Below are 25413 nucleotides of genomic sequence, written 5' to 3'. Positions count from 1 at the left end.
TTTGGAGAAACATAAAGTATATTTTAAGAAAAATCATAGGGTCTCAACCTTCAATCAAAGACCAAGGATAAATGTGTATGAAATAAATGAAATACAAGGATACACAAAGCCAATACCGAGGTATCAACCATAACATCCATATCTCCACCAAGCTCATAGAAGTTACAATCCATAAAGATTTTTGGAACATGGACAAGTATTTAACCAATTTATTTATGTTCCTTTCAACCAAATAAGTAATATTAGATTATTTAATAATTATTTGTTGCATTGAAAGTATGATATAGTTATTTGACTTGAATTTGATGTTTTGTTTGTTTTCTCACTCATGCATAAAACATGAACAATATGAGGATCAACCAATCATCAAAATTTGAGTCTTTTGAAATTTTTTGTTTTTAGTTTATATCATTATGGATTTTGTGAAAGATGGTTGTAAACATAATTTTTTAAAAGTAATAGTTTTCTGTAAATTATATGCATTAAATGTTTTTCATAGGAGGAGTAAGTTTATTTTAATTTCTTATGCTTGTCTTTTGAAATAGTTTTGATGATGCTATTGTTAAAGAAAACTTTTTGCAAGGGGGGTTTTTATGATACTTATTAACAAACTTGATGAGATATATACATAAGTTCTTTTCATAACATTTTTTTAAAAAGGGTTTTTTTTTTATGAAATCAATGGTTTATTGATTTATTTCTTTTGGTATTAATATTTCCTTCAAAAAGTTCATATTTTAAAATGGGGGTATTTTATGACAAAGAGGGGGAGAAAATATTTCAAATTGGTATCGTTCTTTTAATGTTATATTCTTTTCCTTTTTGCCTAATGACAAAAAAAAAAGAGATATTGTGTACATATGTTATCTATTATATCAATATTTTATCATTATAAAAAAGTAAAAGATTGTTAGTCTAGATGCACATCAATCATCTAAGATTTTGATGATAACAAAATATGTGATTATTTTTGTATAACTTTGATGATAATAGAATATGTTTTACGTTGACGTCTTAAACTAGCATAAAAAAGTGATGTTTTGATTTGTTGCACTAAAATGATTAAATGAAACATGTGTTAATGCTTAAATTAAATGATGATTAAATACAAAGTCAAGGCATGCATAAAAGCTAGTGTAAGTAGCTTTATTTAATGTATAAGAAAATATATTACTTGCATTTGTACGTTGTACAAGATTTGTGATAATTGTCGTACATGTGCGGCGTCGCGGCAAATTGTCCACTCTCAGATATTGTATCTATATCTAACAAATATGGGCAAATAAAGAATTCTTGTCTTTTATCAGTGAAAAAATAGGAGTCGGCATCTAATATTTTGGTCATTAAGAACCCTAATTGGTCTCAAAAATTAGGTACGGGGACTGGTTGCGTAAAGAAAAGGTATTAGAACTCAAATACGCCCTACCTAAGGTAAGCTGCATTGTTTTATTATCTGATATATGCTACGGTTTTATTGTATTTCTAATTGTTGGTTTGTCTACAGTTTAAGAAAAGTCCTCATCGGTAAGGAAATCCTTATCTTATCAGGTAAAACCTAACCATTTTAACGTCAACAAAAGAACTACCTTTTAATATCGAGAATACATTTTACGTATAAATTCGTAATCCCTGATACTAAAACAAAACAAATTATTTTTTTGGATTTTTTTTGAAATATTGGTCAAGTTCTCGTGACTTTAATAAACTGGTTATTAAAGCCAAAATGCATGCTAAAACATATTTTTTGAAGTTTTCTTTATTGTATGAAAATATAATATGATTTTTTTAACTTTGAGAGACTTGGCCATATATATATATGACGAAAACCAAATATTTTAATACTGGATTTATAACTTTACGGTATAAATATACAAACTGATATTAACCAAAATGGACAGAAAAATACGTGAGAAAATCACAAATGTTTTGTAAAAATATTTTTTAATTTTTTTTGAAACGAGCCAGACTCGACCAAAAAAAGAAACTGGGCCAAAATCAGGCCAAAATAAAATACAAACTATCTTATATTGGGTTGGACTAAGCCCAGCCGTGTGGACTGGGCTGATGATCCAACCTGAACTGGTTACTATGCCCATGTATAGTAACCCGTTAAATACAATTAGCCAGTTACTGTGCTCATGCACATGCACAGTAACCGGATAATTATTTTTTCTTGCTTACAGAAACATGCACAGTGACGTTCTGCATGCAAAAAGATGAAACGTGAAACAGAGATGAGGGGGAGGGAATTACCTGGAATGGAGGTGTTCTGTTAGCTGGGCTGACAGTGGATTGTGATGGCGTGGCGATGGCTGAGAAGCCTGGTGGTAGCTATTGTGATGCTACTTCTTTTTCTGTGCAAAGACACCAGTCCTAGTGTCTTTTTTTTTGTTGTTTTTTTTTTCCATTTTCCTTCTCGTGGTTGGCCACGGGTCAGAGTTTAAGCAAGTGGAGGTCTTTATCGATTTTTTTTTGTTTTAGGAGAGAGAGGGAGAGCAGCAAATGCAGGGGAACAAATGCTCAAATTAACTTCAAAATCAACTTTTCTTGCAATCAAACCCTTCATAGATTTAATTAAACATTAAACATCTGATTTTGAACTTTTCTCCTCAAATTGATTTTTCTTTTTCAATTGGGCTCTCATCAGTCAAATATATACTGTCAAATTTCAATCTTGTATTTTTGAACCTCCTCAACTAATTTCTGACTATTTTCTAGGCACTACAACATCCTATTCTCACTGCTATATTTTTTTTTATTTCTTTCGACTATATTTTGTTTTTGTATTTTCTTCATTTTTTATGTGGAGATCCAAAAATAGATTACAACAATGATTTAGACAAACTTTAAGAAAATGGAATAATTATAGGAAATTACCAAACAAGCAAGGCATGAATACATGAAATGATGCAATAACAGTTTTCAACTTCAAAGAAGAATATTGACGCAATAACTTTCGACTTCAAAAACACAAGATATAGTAAACAAGGTTTACCAAATATATTTTTGTTTGTTTAGGAATTAGCTTCAACACCTACAAAACCTAAAAAAAACCCAGAAGAACACAAGAAAACCAAGACAAGACCAAAAACACATAAAAATAAAGAAAAGTTCTAGCAGGCAAAACAATCTAAAATTTTGAAAAACGACCCAACTATTTTCTAGAAACTCTAGAAATTATTCAAAATGGTCTAACCATTTGTGAATTGGTCCAATCATTTCCTAAAAATTCTATAATTTTTTCAGAATAGTCTAACATGTTTGACAATGCTTCAACCGATTTTCCAATGGGTAAATATATTTTAGAAGAAGTATCCAACATTTAGTTTAAGCTTTTTTCCTTATAAAACCCTATCTCTTTAGAAAAATGAAAAAGGACATATGAGGCAAGAGCCTGATCATATTCCTACTTTTATACAACCTTTTACAACCTTTTTTATACTTTTGATTTATCCAAAACAAGGTTGAAGTGTTTTGGGCAAAACTCTTTCAAGTGCTTAATTTGTATTACATCCAACACTATTAAGAGAGTAATATTATGGAAAGTGTAAGTCACATTTAAAACATTTGAAAAAGCTTTCTAAAGGCTATTGAAGTGGTTTGATACTTGTCTATCTACAAGTATTGATGACGAAGGGTTTTCTAATCTTGTGCTGTAAAAAAGATTAAGTGGAAGGTTTGATCCTCTTTCTATGTAAAAAGATTCAATTTGATCTTGAGCTTATAAAATGATTGAGTTAGATATTGAATCAAGAAAAGGATTCAAAAAGGTTTTCAATATTGATCGTATAAAAAGATTGTGATAGGTTTGATCTTGAGCCTGTAAAAAGAATTCGGTTTGATCTTAAGCTCACAAAATAATTGAATTAGATCTTGAACCCAAAAAAGGATTGAGAAAGGTTTTCAATCTATGACCTTTAAAAAATATTGTGTAAATAGTTGGTCTCGCCTGCTAAGAAGACCGTGTGTGATAACAAACTCTTGAACGGTACTTTAAAAAAAGAAGTAGACAATTGTCCAAATCTTTAAAAAAATCCTAGTACACACTCTGTTAACTCTATTTCCTTACTTATTATGTTGATTGTTTTGGTGCATCTTCAAGTTTTCTTATATTATTGTTTTGAGATTATTTGTATTAATCATTAGGTTGTGCTATATATTGTTTTAAGTTAAGAAAAAGCTTTTTAATTGGCAACTTAATTCACAGCCTTATATGTTCACCAAGAATTTCAAAATAAACATTTTAAGCACCCCAATAAATCCATTTTCAACCTTAAAACACCATTAAATTGATCAAAAAGTCCAAAATTAAATCAAATAAAAAAAATATATCCCCTTCTTCATCTAATTTTTCTGGTTAAATGAAGATCAAAAACACTTAAATGATATACCTCTTGTCAAGAGGAACCCATTGACACCAATATCAGTTCTTTTTTGTTATTGAAATATGACTAACTAACCACTTTCTCTCTCTTCCTTCATTTTTTAGCAACTTTCTCACTCATTTATATATATAAAAAAGTAAAGGACTAAAACATTAAAAAAAAAAAAAGGAAGTAAACATTAAAGTATAAAATTAAAAGGACTAAATATGCATAGATGAAGACTTTTGGGATGGAAATGGTATTTTCGCTTGAAAATGAAAAAAAACCTTATTTTTTCCCCCTTCTTTTAATTGTTTTTTATACAACAATTCTAATTCATATTTAATCAAATTGACCTCTAATTAAATTCTAAAATTTTATCAAACAACTTGAATGCTAAAGAATATGCAAGCAGAAGAAAGTATCACCACATAAAATATCAGAAACATCACATGGAAAGATGAAATTGAAAAATATAAAATTCAATGATAAAAATAATAATAATAAAATTATTCATTTCAGTTTATCTATGAACATTGTATCCACAGTACTTTGTGAGTAAATAAACACTAACAAACGATAAAAGTATATACTGTTTTAGTCATAGTTTTTAAACTAACACGGGGTTAACTCAGAGCATGTTATGGGTTAAGTGGATTGACCGAATTAACTTGGATCAACACATTTATTTTTATTATATGAAAAAGTAAAAAGAAAATCATTTTGAAAAAGAATAAAAAAATTCAACAAGTTTGACTAGATTTTTCAACCAATTGTAATAATTTGTTAATCTTGAAAAAAAATTAAAAAAAACATGCCATTAATTTTTAATTTTTACTCCCATCTCAACGAAAAAATATTACATTTTCACTCTTATCCTCACCCATTATTTCAATTTCTCTTTTCAATCCAACTTTTTTTAAGTAGGAATAAAACTTCAGTTCTTATTATCATCATTACTAAATTTAACCTTAGATCACAAACTCAGTTTCGTGGGATTGAAATAAATAGTTGCATGTATTGATGGAGACATTATGACCAAATTGCAAGTTAATTAAGTTTTTAATTTAGGAATATTACATAAATAATTTTACCATCCAATAATATTTATTTCTATGTTAAAAAAAAAAGAGGAAATCCTAGGCCTTAAACAAAGCAAACGTACACGTATATACGATGGCTTGGTAGGAACCAGCAATCGTAGTAGCTGGCGTCCAACAAGACGTTTTAAATTCTGAAGTCCATTTGATATTTGATACATGTGGTTGACTTTGCATTGTACGTATTTGCTGATGTGTGTTTTGCAAATAGAACATATAAATTATAATTTCTTTTTTTCCTCGTGTATAATCAAATTGAATTCAATTCTAAATTTTACTAACAACTTGAATGATAAAAAAAATATGTACGGAGAAGAAAATTTCACCACATCAAATAAAAAAAAACTGAATAAATATAAAATTTAGCGACTAAAATAAAAAATTTATTCCTTAAAATTTATCTATGAATAGTATATTTACATTATTTTGTGAGTAAATATAAATTAATGATCAATAAAAGTATATACTTTTTTAGTTATAGTTTTAAAACCTAACCGAAGATCGACTCAAGATAAATTTTAGGTCACAGATTAGGTGAGTTAAGTAGATTAACTTGGATAAGCCCATTCTTTTTATTTCAAGAAAAATTAAAAAGGATATTATTTTGAGGAAAAAAAAAAGATCAATAGGTTTTGACCAAATCTTTCCTCAACTGACTAAGTCATGGGTTAACCTGGGTTTGTAACCAAGTTATATTAGATCAATTCCTCTCTGATTTTTATTGAAACTTGGCCTACCTTAGATTCTAGGTCACTCGAATCATGGGTCAACCTATCAGATCAGGTCGGGTTTTAAAAAGTGCTTTTAATTTTTTTGTATTAATAAAAATAATAATAAAATATATTTTTACCGCTTGAGGTGGTGTTAGTAGAGGAATATATAATAATAATAATAATAATACATATAGCAGAAATTTATTATATTTTAACTCTTATTCTCACCTATTATTTCAATTTTTATTTTTATTTTTCTGAATCAAGTATTTTTTAATTAGGAATGAGACTTCAATTCTCATTATCATCATTACTAGCTATCACCTTATATCACAAACTAAGTACATGGGATTGAAATAAATAGTTGCAAGTGTATGGAGACAATATGATCAAATTGCAAGTTAATCACGGTTTTAATTTAAATAATACTAGGAGTACTACATAAAAAAAATTTATCAACAAATTTAAATCTAATACTAGTTTTTCTTTCCAAGTACCCCCTCCTTGTATCATAGTTTGGCTCAAAAAAATGATAACTTGAAGAGGTGATTGAAATTAGAATACGCATGAATGCAGAAGAACAAGCACAACAATAAAGAAGGATGAAACTTCGAATAACAAATTTATTGAAAATTAAAAATTATGTTAGAAAATAATATAAATTATATATTAAATCTTATAATTTTTATTTTATTTGATAAAAATAAGTACAATATAGTGTGGATTTGTATAAATTTCAAAATTAAAAAGCTTTTGTTTTAGATAGTGTGTCTAAGAATATATAAACTATATTTTAGAATCTCATCTAATAATTTAAATTATTGAGTTGAATTGATTATTTAATAAATTGTTGTGTTTGTGTTACGACGAAACTTATATTCAAGATTGAGAAATATAGTAATAAATAAAAAAAGAGAGAGTCAATTTAGAGGATGGAGATTACACCAAGTAAATTGAAGGCTTTGAAGGTTCAAGAAATCAAAGTTTGAAGATGATGCAATACATGAAGGGATTGAATTTCTTGTTTAATATAGTTTTTTTATGCATCGAGCAGTGCACGTTGGTGCAAGAGAGGGTTGTAATATGAGAAGTTTGACTTTGCATCCAGAGCAGCAGAGGACTCTCTGAGAGGAGGAGATCGCAAGACTTTGTCGTATACCTTTATGGAGGCATATATTCTGAACACTTAACGTCACGATGGATTGTTTTTTTATGCATTAATGTCGTATGCGCAGGGAGGTTAAACAGAGCTGGGAAGAACCTCCAGAGTCAATTACTTTAACTCCTGGCTTTTGAAGCAACTAATCATGATGGAAAAGTACCTTTGAAATATTGGAAGCTGCGCAAATGAAAATCTTTTGTGTAAAGGCAAATTAACAAACTCTTTATTTTACTGCGATTTGTGCTTATGATCCCTGTCAAGAAAGCTTCATTTCTTCTTCTAAAAATATTGCAGAAAATGACAGCATCTGTCACGTTGACAGGCCATTCGTGTTCTTACCTGTTCTTCCTCGTCCTTCCATTTGATCGTCATGGTTGTCCCCATATATCTAATACCTGCAGTGGATACACAAATTCATGTATATATATATTTCCATACGTGCAGAAGTCGGCCAAACCGAAGAGGAAAATGGAGGTTGTAGCTGGGACTGGGAGAAGGGTTGGCCAGGAAAGGTCGGCTGAAGAAGTCGGCCAAACCAAAGAGGAAGAAGGAGTCGAGGGTATTGAATTTTCAATTCATGTGAGCTTCAATTAAGAATTAAGATTAGGCAGCCATTGAAAAAGAGATTGGAGAAGATAATGTTTTCTATAGGCTTGTACATGGCACGAGTTTCAATCTGAGTCATCTATTCCAATTGTCCCAATAGCAGGCAACTGTCTCACCCCAAGAAACATTACCATTTTATCAGAATTCCAAGGATATATATAAATTAATCTAAATAAATAATATTTTTTAAACTCGATACAACATAAATATTATTAAATTAAATTTAAATTTATATATATGTATGTATTGGATACATATATCCATGTGAATATCTAAATTTCTTTTCTTTTTTTAACAAATAATGAATATTTAAATTTCTTATTTGTTGGGTATTGGATGTGATATAATATTTACACTAGTAAACTATAATTAAGTATATGTCAGAGTATTTTTCAAAAATATTTTTTGAATAAAAATATATTAAAATAGTTTTTTAAGATTTTTTATTTTTGATATATGAGAACTATTAAAAAACATTAAAAAATATAAATTTAATATTATCCGAACCATTAGAGGATAATGTTTTCTATAGACTTGTACATGGCACGAGTTTCAATCTGAGTAATCTATTCCAATTGTCCCAATAGTAGCCAACTGTCTCACACCATGAAACATCACCATTTTATCTGAATTTAATGGACAGCTGTCTCACCCCATGAATCATCACCATTTTTCTGTATTTAAAGGATAACGAAATAAATTAATCTAAATAAATAAGTTTTTTTAAATAATTATTTTACTTGATAAACAATAGATACAACATAAATATTGTCAAATTTAATCCAAGTCTAATATATATACATATATTGAATACATATTCATGTGAATACCTATTTTTTTTAAAATAATAAATATTTAAATTTCTTACTAGTTGGGTATTATATACGATATAAATATAATAGAAACCATGTTCATAGATATTCATTATCATCTCTATTGATACTTACAAAAATATATTATAAAAAATATAATTAAACATGTATGTTTGATATTGTAGTGCAGGTATCTTTCAAAATTATTTTTCAAATAAAAATATATTAGAACCACAAAAAACACTAAAAAAATATAAATTTAATATTTTTTTTAAAACAAAACTCACCCAAAATAAAATTTCCTTTGAGCAAAGTTGCAAGTTACATGGAACGCTCAATCAAACCAAATAATCATCATTTTGTTTTATTATGTGGAGTCTCTATTGAAGAAGTTAGATTTTTTTTTTTTTGTGTAAAGAGTGACGTCATGGGGTTAAAATGGCGAATGATGTGATGGTATGTGGATGTTTCTTTATTATTCATAGATTCCTTTGATGACTTGTGAGGAAGGGTGGATGACATCATCGTCACCATTTTTTATGGCTGAGATTAAGGCGAATATATACTATATTGCCACTACGTAAATATCACCCAATTATTTATTTGTTTGGATAAAACGTAAAGCTAGGTTCCATTTATCAAATTAAATAATTAGATTTTGTCCAAAAATAAATTAAATAGTAATAAAAAATAGAGGGAAAAGGTGAGCACTAACGTCAAGGTTGTATCCCTGTAGCTAGGAAGAGCTGAAGTGATGTAATTATTTGGTTAGTGTTGTGTATAGAATGTTTTTCCTTTAAAAATTAATCAAAATAATACCTTTATAGATTATTTTTTTATTTTTTATAGTAATACATCTAAAACTCCTAAAAATATTTAAAAAACATTTATTTAATTAAAAATATTTTAAAAAATACTTGAAATAACAAATTATAACACAAAAACAAACACACGTATATCATATTAATTAAGCTGGATCGACATCAAATCATGAATTCAAAAACTATAGTTAATTTAATTTGCTCAATAAAAGAAAACTATATATATATATATATATATATATATATATATATATATAGAAAAGGAGAGAATCGATTGAGTAAAAGGAATAGTTAATTATCCTTGTCCTTTGGAGCTTCTACTAATTTCCTCTTCAATATGAAGATATTAAGGAAATGGTGGGTTCCGGGGGGCAAAGTCCCCACCCCACCGCCTTACCTTTTCCTCTCATTTTCTGTTCAACCATGATACGAGGAAAGTATTCTTAATTATACGAGGCTCGTGATTATATGTTCCCGTAATTTATATGCAAAAAAAATATTAAATCTTGAAAAGTTAAAAAATCTGGTTTAATAGAAGTATAATATAAAAATTATCTGCTAAATATCCTTGCATTATTAGAAAAAAAAACTCTCTTTAAATAGAAAATTCACAAGTCAAAAGATAAAAGACAACAAATAACAAAATCTATATTGCATCTGTTAACCTGTATCACGATACCTTTAAGATCTCTAATTGATCTGAAATTCTAAGTCATTATAGAATAATATGTCTAAAAACTCTTGGTAAAATTTAAATCTGATCCAATAGTCAGATTAAAAGTTATACTTGGTATCGTAAAACTGGACAATAGACACAATTATGCTAGAATCCGAATTTTCTTGTTTAACTCTTTCTTGGATCGTATCATTTCCTCTCTCTTCAAGATGATTCGTCCTCGTATCACCAATAGGTACAATGGATATTTCATAAACCTCTTGTTTAAGTCTTTGAAGCTCTTTTCTTACCATTACTCACCTTCAACAACTTTGTTTGAAAGTAGCAACCATTCTCTTTCACCTTTCATCCTTTCAGTGTTGTTGCATCTCTGTCTCTAAAGCTCGCCGTTTATATGATAGTTCTTTTAACTCATCAATTTTTTTAAAAACCCTAAATATATAGAATAGGTTTTTGAAAATCAATTAGAAAATTATTATAAATCTTGCCTAGTAGCTTCTAGATCTTATCGTAAGACCTTTTTAATTTCAGATTGATTTGAAGTTTTAACCCAATATAAAAAAAGACTTATAGAAACCTATGGTGAAATTTCAATCCGATCTAATGGTTGAATAAAAAATTATGTTTGTTAGCATAAAACTATGCAATAGAAAAAATCAGCCCAAAAATCATTATAAGAAAATAAATTTGAAACATTAAAGGAATCGTTGTCATACTTAAAAACTATGTTGTTGTTCATTAAAGATCCTTGTAGAACTAGAAAAAGCTTCAAAATTAGTTGTTGAATATCCTTGCATTATTAAGAAAAGAATACTCTCTAAATAAAAAGTTTACAAGTCAAAAGGCAACACATAATAAAATTTGTATTGCGTCTGCTGACCTATATAGCAATATCTTTCATAAATCCAATTGACCTAACAATTTAACTTCACGTAGAAAAATATGTCTTGTAACTCCCAGTAAAATTTCATCTCAATCCAATAGTTGAATTGACAGTTATGCTCGATAGAGTAAAGCTAAATAAGTCACACAATTACACTAAAATTTAAATTTTTTTATTTAATCTTTTATTGGATCGTATAACTTAATCTTTCTTTCCATAAGTCTTTTCTCCTTACTTTTAAGAGTATGGTAAATTTTGTTTTTTAAAGCTTTTTAAAAGTGTGTTTATATTTTTTTATTCAACCACTAGATCGGATTGAAATTTATATTATTGGTTAGTGTAAAATAATTAAATTATAATTTATATTATTGAAATTTATAAAATTATAATTTATATTATTGGTTAGTGTAAAATAATTAAATTATAAAATGATTTAGGATATAAAACATTACGAGCACAATAAATTTAAAATATAGATTTTAATTCTTAAAAACACGACGGAGAAAATATTAAAACAACAGGTACTGTGATTTTCCTAATTAACAATGCTCCTGTATATCAAGGTTTTGGGATTTTGGGCCAATCAGGTAGTTGGGTCATGCTCACATGCTATACGTACAAAAGATGATGCAAGAGGTGGACCAACCAAAATGTGCCAAGAAAGAGATGAGTGTACACCGCCAGGTCCGTCACCAATCGTCACCCATCTTGGTGGCTACTCTGCTTTGCGGTTTCGTTTTAGGCACGCAAGTCAACAGATTAAAGCTATTGACATAGAGAGTTTTTTGGATCCATACTTTGTCAAGCTTTCCCTTTAGGGTCCACACGCAATTCTTTTATCAATTTTTTTATTTTTCATTCTTTATCTTATTTCTTTTTTAATTATTTATTTTCCTGATTGCCTCAATGTCCCGCTCCTATTTCCATTGGATAATTAAATTTATTTTACACATCATAGCATAAATAGAATATTCATTTAATAACGTGATACATTATATTAGTGTAACTTTTGTTCAGTCAACAAAAACATAAAAAAATATAATTTTATTATAGTATAACCTATAATATCTCGTGTTGCAAAATAGTATTAAGTTATATTTTTCTAGTTGTACAACCCTATAAGAGTTAATTATAAAGGATATAGTTTAATTGGTCAAATCTTAAATTTACTTTTCAAAAGTTACTAGTTTAAGTCCAACAAACCTTAGAATCATTGGAAATTTACATAGTCATTAACTTCAGAGTTCATAAGATTAGTCAAAGTATACGAAAGCTAGTCTAAACACCCACATTAATCTAAAAAAAAATATAAGAGTTAAAAAAAAATATTATGTGTTGCCAATAATTTTAGATTTTAGATGTAATATGGTGCGTATATATTTGATAAATCCATGCATGAGCAACCTACCTGCAAGGTTTTTTCGTTGCAAATGCTCCTAGAGAAGCAATAGAACTAATGATTCAAAAGTTGGAGTGAATGAGACAAATTTTAGTTAATAAAATATTTTCTCAATTATATTAATGTTTTCATTCCTATAAAAACCTTAGAAAAAAATACTCTTATTTATAGAAAAAAAATATGATTTTACTTGTGATAATAAAAATAAATAAAATATAACTATCTAGTAGGTGGTCCAGTGATAAGAGTTTGGAACCAAGGAGTTTGTTCCTCCAGTGGTCTCGGGTTTAAGCCCTGTGGTTGTTATTATAATGGCAACTGAAGACTTACATGGTCATTAATTTCAGGACTCGTAGGATTAGTCGAGGGACGCGCAAGTTAACCCGAACACCCACGTTAATAAAAAATAATAATAAATAAATAAATAAAATATCAGTTTCATTGAAATTTTCATATAAATTTTCTTTCCGTGTACATTTGATTCATTGATCTTCACAACTCAACATCGTTTGTATGGTCAATTGACTATACATTTAATGAAACTATAAAAATAAAAAATCACACCAATTAATATTAAATTTAATTTTTATAATTAATAATGCCTCATATTTTAGAGATCCTTTTGATTCCATATATAAAGACGTAGTCGTCTCAATTTTATGCTTACTTGTTCAGAAAAAGCTCTCTATTCGTACATGATTAATAATTTATTCGGTGAAATAATAAAAATATTTGACAAAAAGATAATGTGATAAATATTAAAATCACTACAAATTCTTACAATCAGTCAAAATAAACAACTTTACAATGCTTGTTTCGTGTATTTCATGTACACATGCTTAATTATAATTTCAATAAACCCTACAATACTATGTTATTTTTCTATATTAAAAAAATCTTCATGTTGTTCTTTGTTTTGTGCATATGTGTGTGTGGTTCTTCAATATTCTCCATACGAAAATTAATATTATCAATTATTATTTATTTTATTTTTAAGGGTTAAGTATTGTGCCACCACTCTATGGAGATTCTAGTTTAAATTACTCGATCATTCTGTCGATAAAATCATATGAATAAAAATTAACGTCATCACACTATTGTAATTTTTTAAAAAATTATATAATTTATCAGTGATATAGTTGATATATATTAATAAAAATAAAGATAAAATTTTATCAATAAAAATATTTTATCAATAATTTTATTGGTTGTAGTTGATTTTTTTAATAGTGAAAGAGACAAATTTCACAACCTTTTTATCTTCCACGAGTGAAAGCTAGGTCAACAAGGTAATATTTTTACCAAATTGCCTAGGAATTGTACAATTTTAAAAGTAGAATATTGCTTGTACATAAAAAATAAAATGCGAACCCCATATCATAAAGTTTATGCACTTCCGGAGAATATTAAAACCGAATAATTAACCGTCAAATCTTTCTCTTCTTAAGCAAATTCTTTTATGCTTTAGGAGATTTTTAATGACAAAAATAATTTAAAAAAAGTCAAATTATTAATTTTAAATATTTGAAATTGTTACACAAATTGCTAATTATTAATTTAACGATTAGAGTTTGTTTGATAATATGATAATAGTTGCTTTTTAAAAAGTTTTTCATTTGAAAATAATTTTTTTTTAATTTTTTAAAATTTATTTTTGATATCAGTATATTAAAATAATCTAAAATCAACAAAAACAACATTAATATGAAGAAAAAAATATTTAAAATTTAAAAATAAAAAAACTCTTAATATATTCCTTGTACAATATAAATGTAAAAACATCTTTAAACTCTATTTTTCTTTCTAGTTTTTATTCTTGTTTCGAGTCAAACAACCGAATTATGGTGAAAAGTTCTTTGAATTTTTTTAATTTTTTCATATATTAATCATATATTGTAAATTAAAGTTTTCTACAATTCATAATTTTTTTTTCTGATTTTACCTTGTAATTAGCCATGAATTCAAAATATGTAATTATTGTAAAGAGTCAAGTTCCTTGTAATTGAGTTTTATCAATTAAATTAATGAAAATTATCTTAAATAAAAAAATGACATAGCTTGTTTAAAATTCTATCGAAAAATAATGTAAATGAAAATTACTTAGAAAACAACTCATTTATTAAAAAAAGAAAAGAAGAAGAAGAAGGCGTCATGAGAAGTGATAGAAAGGACAAAACCACGGCCAAGTTAATGTGAATGCACAGCATATGATGTAAGCAGAAAGTAATAGTCCAACTCAGCATGATTTAATTTCGAATGTCAACACGTGGAAGAAGATTTAGCTGGCCCCCGCACCTAATCATACGATAATTTATTTAATATATATAAACTTCACCTTGAATAAGATAATATTAATACATAACTATAAAAATAATTAATTAATTAAATGTGCTAATCAGTTTGTTGATTTGTTAAAGAGAAGTTGCGCACAACTCTATTTATGGAAAGATGCAGTGGTTTGAAAAAAAAGAGAAAGTTGATGTTAGAGCTTCATCTTCTATTTTAGTTTTTTTTAGAGTATAATAATAGTTGTTTTTAAAATTTTTTTTTTATATAAAAAATACATCAAAATAATATTTTTTTTATTTTAAAAAAAATTATTTTTGATATTAACACGTCAAAAACGATTCAAATAAAAAAATAAATTTTAAAGTAAATAAATTTTAAAATTTAGAGGAACATTGTTTAGAACATAATTCCAAACAGCTATTAGTCAGCGTGAAGGTGTTTTATTTTTTTTTATTTAACAAGTATGTAATTATGTATGGTATTTTATAAATTTATTAAATTCAATATAATTTCGTTTAAAGCATGAGTTATAGGTTAGATAGGTTAATTCAGATTAACTGAATCAATTAAAAATGATATAATTTCAAGTTTTATTTTTTTTTAGAAAAAACCTAAAATTATTTTGAAAACAAAATAAAATCAAACAAAATTTTAATTACATCATAAATTGACCGATCAAGCGGTTTAGTTTAATAAAACCATTTCTCATCTACGTGGTTTTGTTTTTGAAAAAAAAACATCCAAACAAAATGCCAAATCATAAGCTGACCTGTGAGCAACGGAGCCTCTGGCTGTAGGAAACTAGGAATTGCTGGTCAGTCAATAACTAGTTTTTATTATTATTATTATTATTGTTATATCTTTTCATTGCTGATGTAATTTGAACAATATTTATTATACTAAATATTTCTTGAATACGTCTTTAGGATATTATTAAAAATAATTCAATCTCGGCTGATTCAATAGTTTATCTGGAAATATTTTTTATCATCCAACTACATAACAAAAATTAATAATACATTACAAATTAAAAAAAATTATTTAAAAGCAAATTGAGAGCATATAGCAACGACTTTCTCTAGTCAATTCCATGGTATTTTGTAACTTGTTTTGTTGATGTAATTAGTCATAATCATTACTCGACTCCGCGTAATAAACCGCGTGGGCACTTTTTATTTTAGGAAATGGACATATTTACCCCCAGCAATAACTTACTTATCAATTGCATCCCTAAACAACAACATTTCCAAATAGCCTTTGGTTTTTTGTTTCATAATTAATGTGACTGGTTTCCAAGGTCGCTAAAAGAAGATATGGTTGGTTTAATTTATTGTTTAACATTTTTTTTAATGGATTAAGTGTATTTTTGATAATATTATATAATGTGTTTTTAAAAAATGTTTTCTCATTGAAAATATATCAAAAACATGTTTTTTTAGATTTTAATATCAGTATATCAAAATCATAAAAAAAAACATATAAAAAAACATTAATTTAATATTTTTTAAATAAAAATAATTTAAAAAAACAAAAATTATTACAGTATCAAACAGTCAGTAGCAGCAGAGAGGATCTACTACAATTCTAGCTGTTTCCGGGATTATTTGGCATCTCTTTTTCTTTTTTAGTGCATCAAAAAGTTGTTTGATTTCTTATCGAAGAAATTTGTTTGACTTTGTGAATATTATTCCATATGAATTATATGGGAAGTTTCCAAAAAAATGCTCTTAATTTCTTTTTGGAATATTTTTTGCATATATATATATATATATATATATATATATATATATATATATATATGAAATTGCCACGATGCTACAAGGGATCGATTGATACTCAATAGATTTGCTTATTACAGGATGCTGAGAGTAATACCGATACGAAAATTTGCAATTAATTTGTTTTAATTTCTACAAGATGAAATTCGTTTAGATTTCAACATTTTATATAGTAATTTAAGTTTAATTTTTAATGATCACGAGTCTGAATTTTTTTAGAGCCACTGAAAATTTATATGATCGTTAATTTTAGAACCCGTGAAATTAGTCGAGATGATATTAGCAAAAGTATTTTAATCATTGTAAGGTAATTTAACTGGTCAGATATTGAGTTTGTTTTTTAATGGTTAAGATTTCAAGTTTTTTTAAGGCTATTAAAGACTTACATGATTATTAAATTTAAAATTTATAAAATTAATTGAGATATACATAAATTGATTCGAACATTCATGTTAATAATAAAATAAAAATATGCTAGCTCAAGAAAGAATATCTTTTATTTTATTTTATTCAATATAATTGACAGCACGAATAAAGAGGCATGCATGCACTCCTATGCTAATCAAGCTCAGATTACACCGATCTTGCCTTTGCATATATAGAAGAGAAATTGGAAGAATATTATTATAAGTGCAACTCTCCTAGCTTTGTAAAATTCTTCTCATCAAATGATTAGTATAATCACGCAGAAGCAATAAGATGAAGAATTTATTATTTCGTTAATTTTCGTAGAATTAAAATGAAGTGTACTGTGAAAATACTATTTTCCTGATCGAATGATGAACACAAAATATGCTTACATATATATATTGCAAGTTTGAAATAAAATCTACAAGTAATAGAACTAGCTAGCACTAGGTCGGCTATAATCTAATTAGATTAAAAGCTTTGAAATTTCTAATTTCTTCATTATAGTTCCCTAGATTCCCTCCACTTAGCATGCTGTGCATATTTTCAAGGAATTATCCTTCTTTTTCTTTTTCTTTTTTTAATATTATAGTTATTAAATTCAACTCGATTAATCATCTAACTTGGATACAGAGAATTTTTTTAGAATCAAAATAAATATTGATGCATTCACAATTGAGTAATCTAGAGAGTTAAATGGAACTCAATCAAACCCAAATAAGATCTAGTAGAGTCGATTTTGATGAATTTTTTTTAAGTTTTGTAAAAGGTAATATCTATTTTAATTTTTATCCAAACCTATTTCATTTTATTTAATAAACTAAAACAATATCATTTTATGGTTGCTCCAACCAACCTGTTACTCGAGTCTTGGGTTAAATCAGATCCCGAATCAGATCTAATAACTATGGTTTCAATATGAATCCGTGTGCACAATCATGTGTTGCTGTTAAACTAATTATGTGTGTTTGATATTAATTATAAAACATTTTTCAATTTTTAATTTTTTACATTAGCATATGATCAAAACCATCCACAAACATCAATTTGACAATTTTTTTAGGTAGAAAATAATTTAAAAAAAACGTTGACACTTGTTAAGGCATGCCAATAGCAGTAGCAGTCAACAATAGTAGCTAGCAGAGCTACTTAATTAGCCAGGAAGAATTAAACTGAAAATTGACAAAGTAACAGCTTTTCTTAATGATAATAGGAACTACTCAAAAGCATTGAACTAAGACCTATTGGTTAAATTAAGAGACTAGAAAACCGATAGATTAGAATCTTGAGCTTATTATTATATATATAAATAAATAAAAAAAGGTTAGGCAGTTTCAGGCAAATAAAAAGGCCTCCATTTTCTAAGTTCTTTATTGCTAAAATACATGGCCGGCCCCCCACCACCAGCATATGATATTAGAACGAAAGCTCCTTTTACCATTTCCCCTTTTTCACATTATTTTTCAAACAAGTAGATGATATAGTAGCCAGCTAAGAAAACAGCACAGCACAACAACACACCATCGAGGAAAAAAAAACCTATTGAATCATTTAAACCAGTGGCTTCCTCAGGACTTCAAACAAGGCTTGCTTGCTGCCTACGGATCTTCATAGACAGCAATGTTTTGCTAACCTCTATTTAAGCCCTCTTTAAGGCCCCTGCTCTACTTTCTTAACTGCTCTCTATCCCTTCTAATTCTTCTTGCAAAACAAAATACCGAGAATCCTCCCTCTTCTTTTAGCTTGTTTGTTTTGTGTGTGTATGAACGCACGCCCGCGCGCACAGAGGCACGCGCGCATAGTCTTATAGGTTGGTGGGAGAGTTAATTAAGCTGTTAGCTAGCTAGTTGTGTGATGACAATGGAGGAAGCTATTGTGGTGAACAAAGGAGATGATCTGATTGATTTGCCACCAGGTTTTCGGTTCCACCCTACAGATGAAGAGATAATAACTCATTATCTTACAGAGAAGGTGATGAATAGTAGCTTCTGTGCAAGTGCTATTGGTGAAGTTGATCTCAACAAGGTTGAGCCATGGGATTTGCCAAGTGAGTTTTCATCTTTCTACCAACTCTTAGTTTCTTTAGGGTCAATATTAAGACACCACCCTTACTCCTCTTTAATCTTGGTTTTGTTCATTTTAATTTGTTGCTGAATTTTCGGTCCAAATGTTGAAAAAGACTTGTTTTGAACAGAGAAAGCAAAGATGGGAGAGAAAGAATGGTATTTCTTTTGCCAAAGAGACAGGAAATATCCAACTGGTATGAGAACCAATCGTGCTACAGAATCTGGGTACTGGAAGGCTACAGGGAAAGACAAGGAAATTTACAAGGGAAAAAATAGCCTTGTTGGGATGAAGAAGACTCTTGTTTTCTACAAAGGGAGAGCTCCCAAAGGAGAGAAATCCAATTGGGTTATGCATGAATACAGGCTTGAAGGCAAATTCTCATACTATAGCCTCCCCAAGGTTGCAAGGGTATGCACCCACATGCACAAAATTCCATTTTTTTCTTTCTTATACATTTTTCTCTTGGTTGTCATTAAAGAAAGCTTAAGTTGTTACTTATTGTCACATCTTTTAAATGTTTTTCATTTCTTTGCTTTTGATTTGGTGGAGAGTTTCTTTCATGTTTTTTTGTTTTTTGTTTTGCTTTATCTATCCTTTTGCTTTTGCTTTTGTGTGAAAGAAGAATCTGGACTGAGCATGACTCTTTTTTTGTCTATGTTTTTACAGGATGAATGGGTTGTTTGCAGGATTTTCCACAAGAGTACAGGCATCAAGAAAACCTCAATCCATGACCTCCTAAGGGTGAACTCTTTCGGAGATGATTTCTTGGATTACTCCTCCCTGCCACCTTTCATGGATCCCCTTAATTACAATAGCAGGCCAAGCACCAGCAGCTTCAGTGGTGGCGCCGATAACAATGAGTTCAAGGAAATGGCAACAAGATCATCAGATGGAAATTATTTCTCCAATACAAGCATGCTCAACAACAATCAAAACTTTGCTCAACCTCCAAATACCAACTACCAAGCACCAAACTCCAGTTTTCACCCTCAAATTCCAGCCTCAAATCCTCTTTACACCTTTCAAACCAGTTCCAATATGCCTGGCTACTTGCACCAAGGAAAGAGTTCTTCTAATTCATTCCAAAACTTTCAAAACTCTATCTTCAGTGACAATGAACATACCCTTCTAAGATCATTAGCTAGAAATAGTTTCAGAGAAGCATCTGGATTGGAGAAACAGTGCAAGGTTGAGCGCTTCTCATCTAATCAATCTATGGTCAGCCTTTCACAGGACACTGGACTTAGCACAGACGTGAACACCACAGCTGAGATATCATCTGTGGTTTCAAAGCAAGAAATAGGGAGCCATGATAAGGTTTTTGAAGATCTTGAGGGTCCATCAGCTGGCCCCATTGCAGATTTGGATTGCTTGTGGGATTATTGAAGACCATAGAGAATATGTGTATATCTACGCGTGGTTTAATTTGTTCTTTAAATTCTTAGGATATATGAATGTAACGAAAAAAAACAGAAAAAAGAGAGAAGAAGTTCTGAGGACATGTGATTTGAAACAGTCATTTCTCCATTAGCTAGCTAGGTAATTTGATTAGAGTTTGGAAAGTTCTTTGTATTGATCATATAAATACTTTGTATAGATTTTTATTAGTTCATGGTGTTCCTTTTCCGATTTCTTTTTCATTTGATTGATAGATACCAAAGGAAAGATGCCATGAGTGTGTGTATATATATATATAAGAAAATCATTTAATTTTTTTGTCATATGTGCGTTTTTTCTCTTTAATTAGATGCGAATTAACTAGAGAAGTAAATAACCTCAAAATGCACTGTACTCAAGTCCTTAATTCCGTGCACTTCGACGTCTCAGCAACTAGTTAGTGCAACTAACAAGGTAATTAAGGCCTTAAATGAATTTTAATATGATACTTAACATCCATTTCTTTTAGGAGAAATGCGCAGCCAGCTTTCCTAGCTTGATTAAGGGGATTGATTTGAACTTGATTGACACCAGGATACGATTTTTCCTTCTTTTCTTGTTCGAGAAATTGACAGTAGCTAAGATGGTGTCTGATTTCTCAAAATGGGCCTTGATATATGCCCCTTGCCGTCAAGGATCGATATCATGTAACAAATATAGACAACTTGCAGGAAATTAACTTGTCATTTTCTCCTTGTGAATTGTCAGTAGAGACGGAATGAATGCAGGAAGGGATACTAATGGCAGCATCTAAAATTACCTTCATTTACAATGGACAAGTGGATATACACTGGAATCAGTAACCTCATGTTGGATCAAGACGGTTTTATGCGTCGCTTTTGTTTTTGTTTTTAGATATTTTTAAAAGTATTTTTAAGTTAAAAAAATATTAAATTGATGTTTTTATGTTTTCTATGATTTTTGATGTGTTAATATTAAAAATATAAAAAAATCTTAAAAAAAATTATTTGAATATATTTTTAAGTAAATGTTTTTTTCCATCTCAAGCAACGTACCCATAAGATGTTCAAGAGAATCGATCACTTGAAATATCCCAGAAACTATGCATTAGATGCCACTCTAAAATCTTTTTAATTAAAAACATTGTGATGACATTAACCTTAGCTTAATCTTAGTTAAGCAAGCTTCTCTTAAGCCAAAATTAGTGTATTAGTGTTACATGCAACCCACTACCAATATAAGTAGCAATCAATTCCGATTTTACAATTCTTTTCATTAATATCAATATAGATCAAAGTATGGGGTTATCTTATTAAAATTAAAATGATATAAATCAATATTTGTGTTCCGTTCACACATGAGAAATATAAGTAATATTCTCTCTCTCTCTCTCTCTCTCTCTCTCTGGAATATAATCGGCATTTATTAAATCATGATCATGCTTAGTGGGTTAAAGATGACCATCCGTTAACCTTGATTACATCTTTAACATATCCAAGCAAGCAGAACTGTGACCAGATTCTCTGTTATCTGTAGTGCTCCTCTTCTTTTTTCTAAACTTTTTGGATAGAAACATTTTTCAATCAAGGAGATCATTAATAAAGTGGGGCAGCTAGCTAGGTCCCTTGAATTTTCTCCTCTTTTTAATGAAGTTGTTTTCAAAAGGGAGATAACAGAAAACAGAAACATGTCATGGGTAAAAAGTTAAAGAAGAGAGAAAGAGTCAAAGGAAAGAGTGGAATCGGTCACTGTATGAGAATAAAGAAGGGTAAGCTGGAACTAGGCAGGATCATGCGGAAACATGTGCACCAAGTGTAAGCCATTCAACTTCCTTTCTATTCGAAGCAAAGCTTCTGTCTAGGTCACAGACTTGCAGGAAAGCCAATCCCCCTTTAGGGTTACTTGGTCCGTATGTTTTTGTAGTGAAAGGGAATCTAAATACCATATATTTTATTCCAAGTAATTAGCATATAAGCAACACAAGCTACAGAGAGAAGCGAGCTCGCCAGGGAGCATATTCTTCAATAATCAACAAGGAAAAAAAAAAAAAAAACCCTTATTTGCTGCATGAAAATATGGGGGCTGTGGAGACTATAGACCTCCACCTACCAATCAGGACTCTACACCTCGTTTTCACACACAAAAGAAACACTTGGCTGTCGTCTCAGAACATAAACATGCCTTGTCTTGCTTGAGTTGTCCACAATTAGCTCATCTCATTGTCATTGATTTCATGTTTAACCTCTTTAATTTTGATTTCACCAGATGAACCGACATGGTAACTAGATTAATTAACAGTACTTCCACCTGGCCTGCATCTGCATATGCTTTTGTTCCTGTGTTGTCGGTTCATGTTTTTTGCAAGGTTTCACATGCATGGAAATTAGTAGGAACATGTCCTAACAACACTAAATTAGCTGGCTAGCTAGTATTTACTTTCGTCTATTATAGAGATTTGATTTCTGACATCATACATGCAAACATCTTACAACTATGTGATGATCAAAACCATAAAACTTCTTTCTTTTTTTTCTTTTTTTATAGTGTATGTTTGGTATTGTAGTGTATAGTAGTGTTTTTCAATTGAAAATATATTAAAATAATTTATTTATTTATATATATATTTTAAATTTTTAATATTAACACACCAAAATATATAAAATCACAAAAAAAACATCAGATTAATGTTTTTAGTCTCCATGTAATGATAAAAGTGCTAGATTTGAGACTTTATGGAAATTGCCGATAAGATTAGCTAGACCCAAACTACCTGTAAATTGTTGCTTTTCAACGATCTCTATCTATATCGATAAAAACCAGGTATCTTTCTATGGGTAAGATTTTAAGAGAAAATTGTTAGATTTTGCTCTTACATTGGTTGAACTTAATTAAGACCCGACCACGGATCATATACAAATAGATATGTAGTTAATTCCGGGGCAAAATTGGATTAGACTTTTCTGTGATTTTTGTATCTTGATTTTAGAATTTACAAATGAGTACGGTAAATATATATTAGTTAGAAATAAGTTTTTGATTAAATTGAATTATTTTTTATTTTAATCAAAGTTATAATATTTTAATTAACGTTTGACGTAGTGATTCCAACTTATACTATGTCTCCCTTGTTTTTCTTGTGTGTTTTTTTTTATATATAATATACTATCTCCTTTTCTTAAGAGTTGTTTTAAATTAATTGTCATCAAACATATCTATGAACTTGGTTGGAAAACTAGAGGAATATATGCTAGTCAATTGATACCATTTCAGTATTCTAATTCCATACATAATGGGTCCTTCAACCAAAAACACTGATGAAATTAAATTTAGCCTATATATAACCAAATACTTAATAAAATCAAGAACAAATCAAGAACACGTAATCGGATTACATAATTCTGCCCTCAAGAGATTTTTTCCACCATGAATTCAAGATCGAATCAATATAATAATAAAAAAATATGTCAATGTTTACTAATAATTACTATTACGAGATCAATATATTTGTTAGTATGTTTATTTATATTTATTAATTTTATGGGAGTGATCTCACGATATGAAAGATGATATTTGAAGCTTAAAAGCTCAACTTTCGAAAATGATATGGAATATCAATAATATAATATATAGTTATATAATAATAAGATTTAGGAGTGGAGGGAATATATTGAAAGAAAATAATAATGCCAAAGGAGAATAGGGAGAATTTTGGAGGCAGGTGTGTTTTGGATGATTCTTAGAGCAAAGTCTCATGATGTAAACATCTTCCCCAAACCATAGTGTAAACATAAATCCATATACAGATATTCTTTGACGTGTATAAATTATCCTGCAGAAGGAGCCATCTTGAGGCATGATGGGAAATTTCACGTAACATTGGCTTTTTGTGCAACATTTAAACCTAATGTCTTGTCAAAATGGACATAAGAGTCGTAGCATGAGAGGTTATGTGTATAATTCTGGTGGATTCACGTGTCAAGTGAAAGCACTGCCTTCAGTTAATTTCTGCTGATTAACTTGTTTTTGTTCTAGAATAACAATTTTGAGTGGAAATTAAAGGAATAAGAAGAAAGATTTAAAAAAAGAAAAAAGAAATGGAAATTAACCGACACTCCCAGAGATGAGAAATTTCCAAGAAGTTTCCGACGGGAGGCGGTTTCTCATGAACGTTTTCCATGGGTGGCTCTGGCACCACATGGAAATCACAGGGGTTTTTTTTCCTTAAATTCTTTTATAACCTGTGGGCAACGTTGTTGTGTTGTGACATTTTGGAAGGTATTTGAATCCCATAATTGTGTCACATTCTTTATCAATTTATATATGTTTGTGTTGTTTTCCGATTAGTGTACGGTGCTTGAATTCAATAAATAAATAAATAAAATTAACATCAATTTCAATTAGAATACTTTGATGACCCTTTCCTAACCCTGTCTATATATATACATGTTTATAATAAGGTCTAAGGTACTAGATCTAATTAATGTCAGTTTTTTTTATAGAAATTACAGATTTGTTTCCTTTATAACATGTGGGTGTTGGATTCCTCAATATCATATTCGTAGTAGAAAAATAAAAAAAAATTATTTGGAAGTTCTTTTGATCTTGTTGGATAAATCTAGAGTTGTTTTGAGATTTATTAACTGAAAATTTGATTTTTTTTTGCTTTAAATCATTCTTTATAGGCAAAATTATCGTAAATCACAAGTTGTTCAATTGTCCTGCCTCCAACGGTAATCCACACGAACCACCAATAAGAAATCTTCTAAATCTCAATTTAGAAAAGAGGGATTGTTATATTTAGAGTGCTAGCTCTTCATTATGTGATTAACGTAGTTTTTTTTCTATCTACCAGACAACCACACAAAAATAAAAGGCATAGCTATCTATTTGTAGGAAAATATGAAAAACCCTATAAATTGGTAAAATATTAATTTTTT

At 29.0% G+C, this 25413-nt stretch overlaps 1 protein-coding gene across 2 annotated transcripts; it reads left to right on the top strand.

Moving 5' to 3' along the window:
- Positions 1-18511: 18511 nt before the first annotated feature.
- Positions 18512-20690, top strand: LOC133668039 (NAC domain-containing protein 87-like). 2 transcript variants are annotated; one of them, XM_062087778.1, is made up of 3 exons: positions 18512-19058; positions 19206-19486; positions 19745-20690. In XM_062087778.1, the coding sequence occupies exons 1-3, from the start codon at positions 18866-18868 to the stop codon at positions 20462-20464; spliced, it is 1194 nt and encodes a 397-aa protein (XP_061943762.1). In that variant the 5' UTR covers positions 18512-18865; the 3' UTR covers positions 20465-20690. The 2 variants fall into 2 exon arrangements, with proteins under 2 accessions (XP_061943762.1, XP_061943763.1); XM_062087779.1 differs by having other exon boundaries at positions 18922-19058; positions 19191-19486.
- The last annotated feature ends 4723 nt before the right edge of the window (positions 20691-25413 follow it).

The sequence above is a fragment of the Populus nigra genome, chromosome 11 (assembly GCF_951802175.1).
Source record: "Populus nigra chromosome 11, ddPopNigr1.1, whole genome shotgun sequence".
In the NCBI taxonomy this organism is placed as follows: Eukaryota; Viridiplantae; Streptophyta; class Magnoliopsida; order Malpighiales; family Salicaceae; genus Populus; species Populus nigra.
The sequence above is the reverse complement of the archived record's forward strand: the minus strand, read 5'-3'. Positions and strand labels throughout refer to the sequence as shown.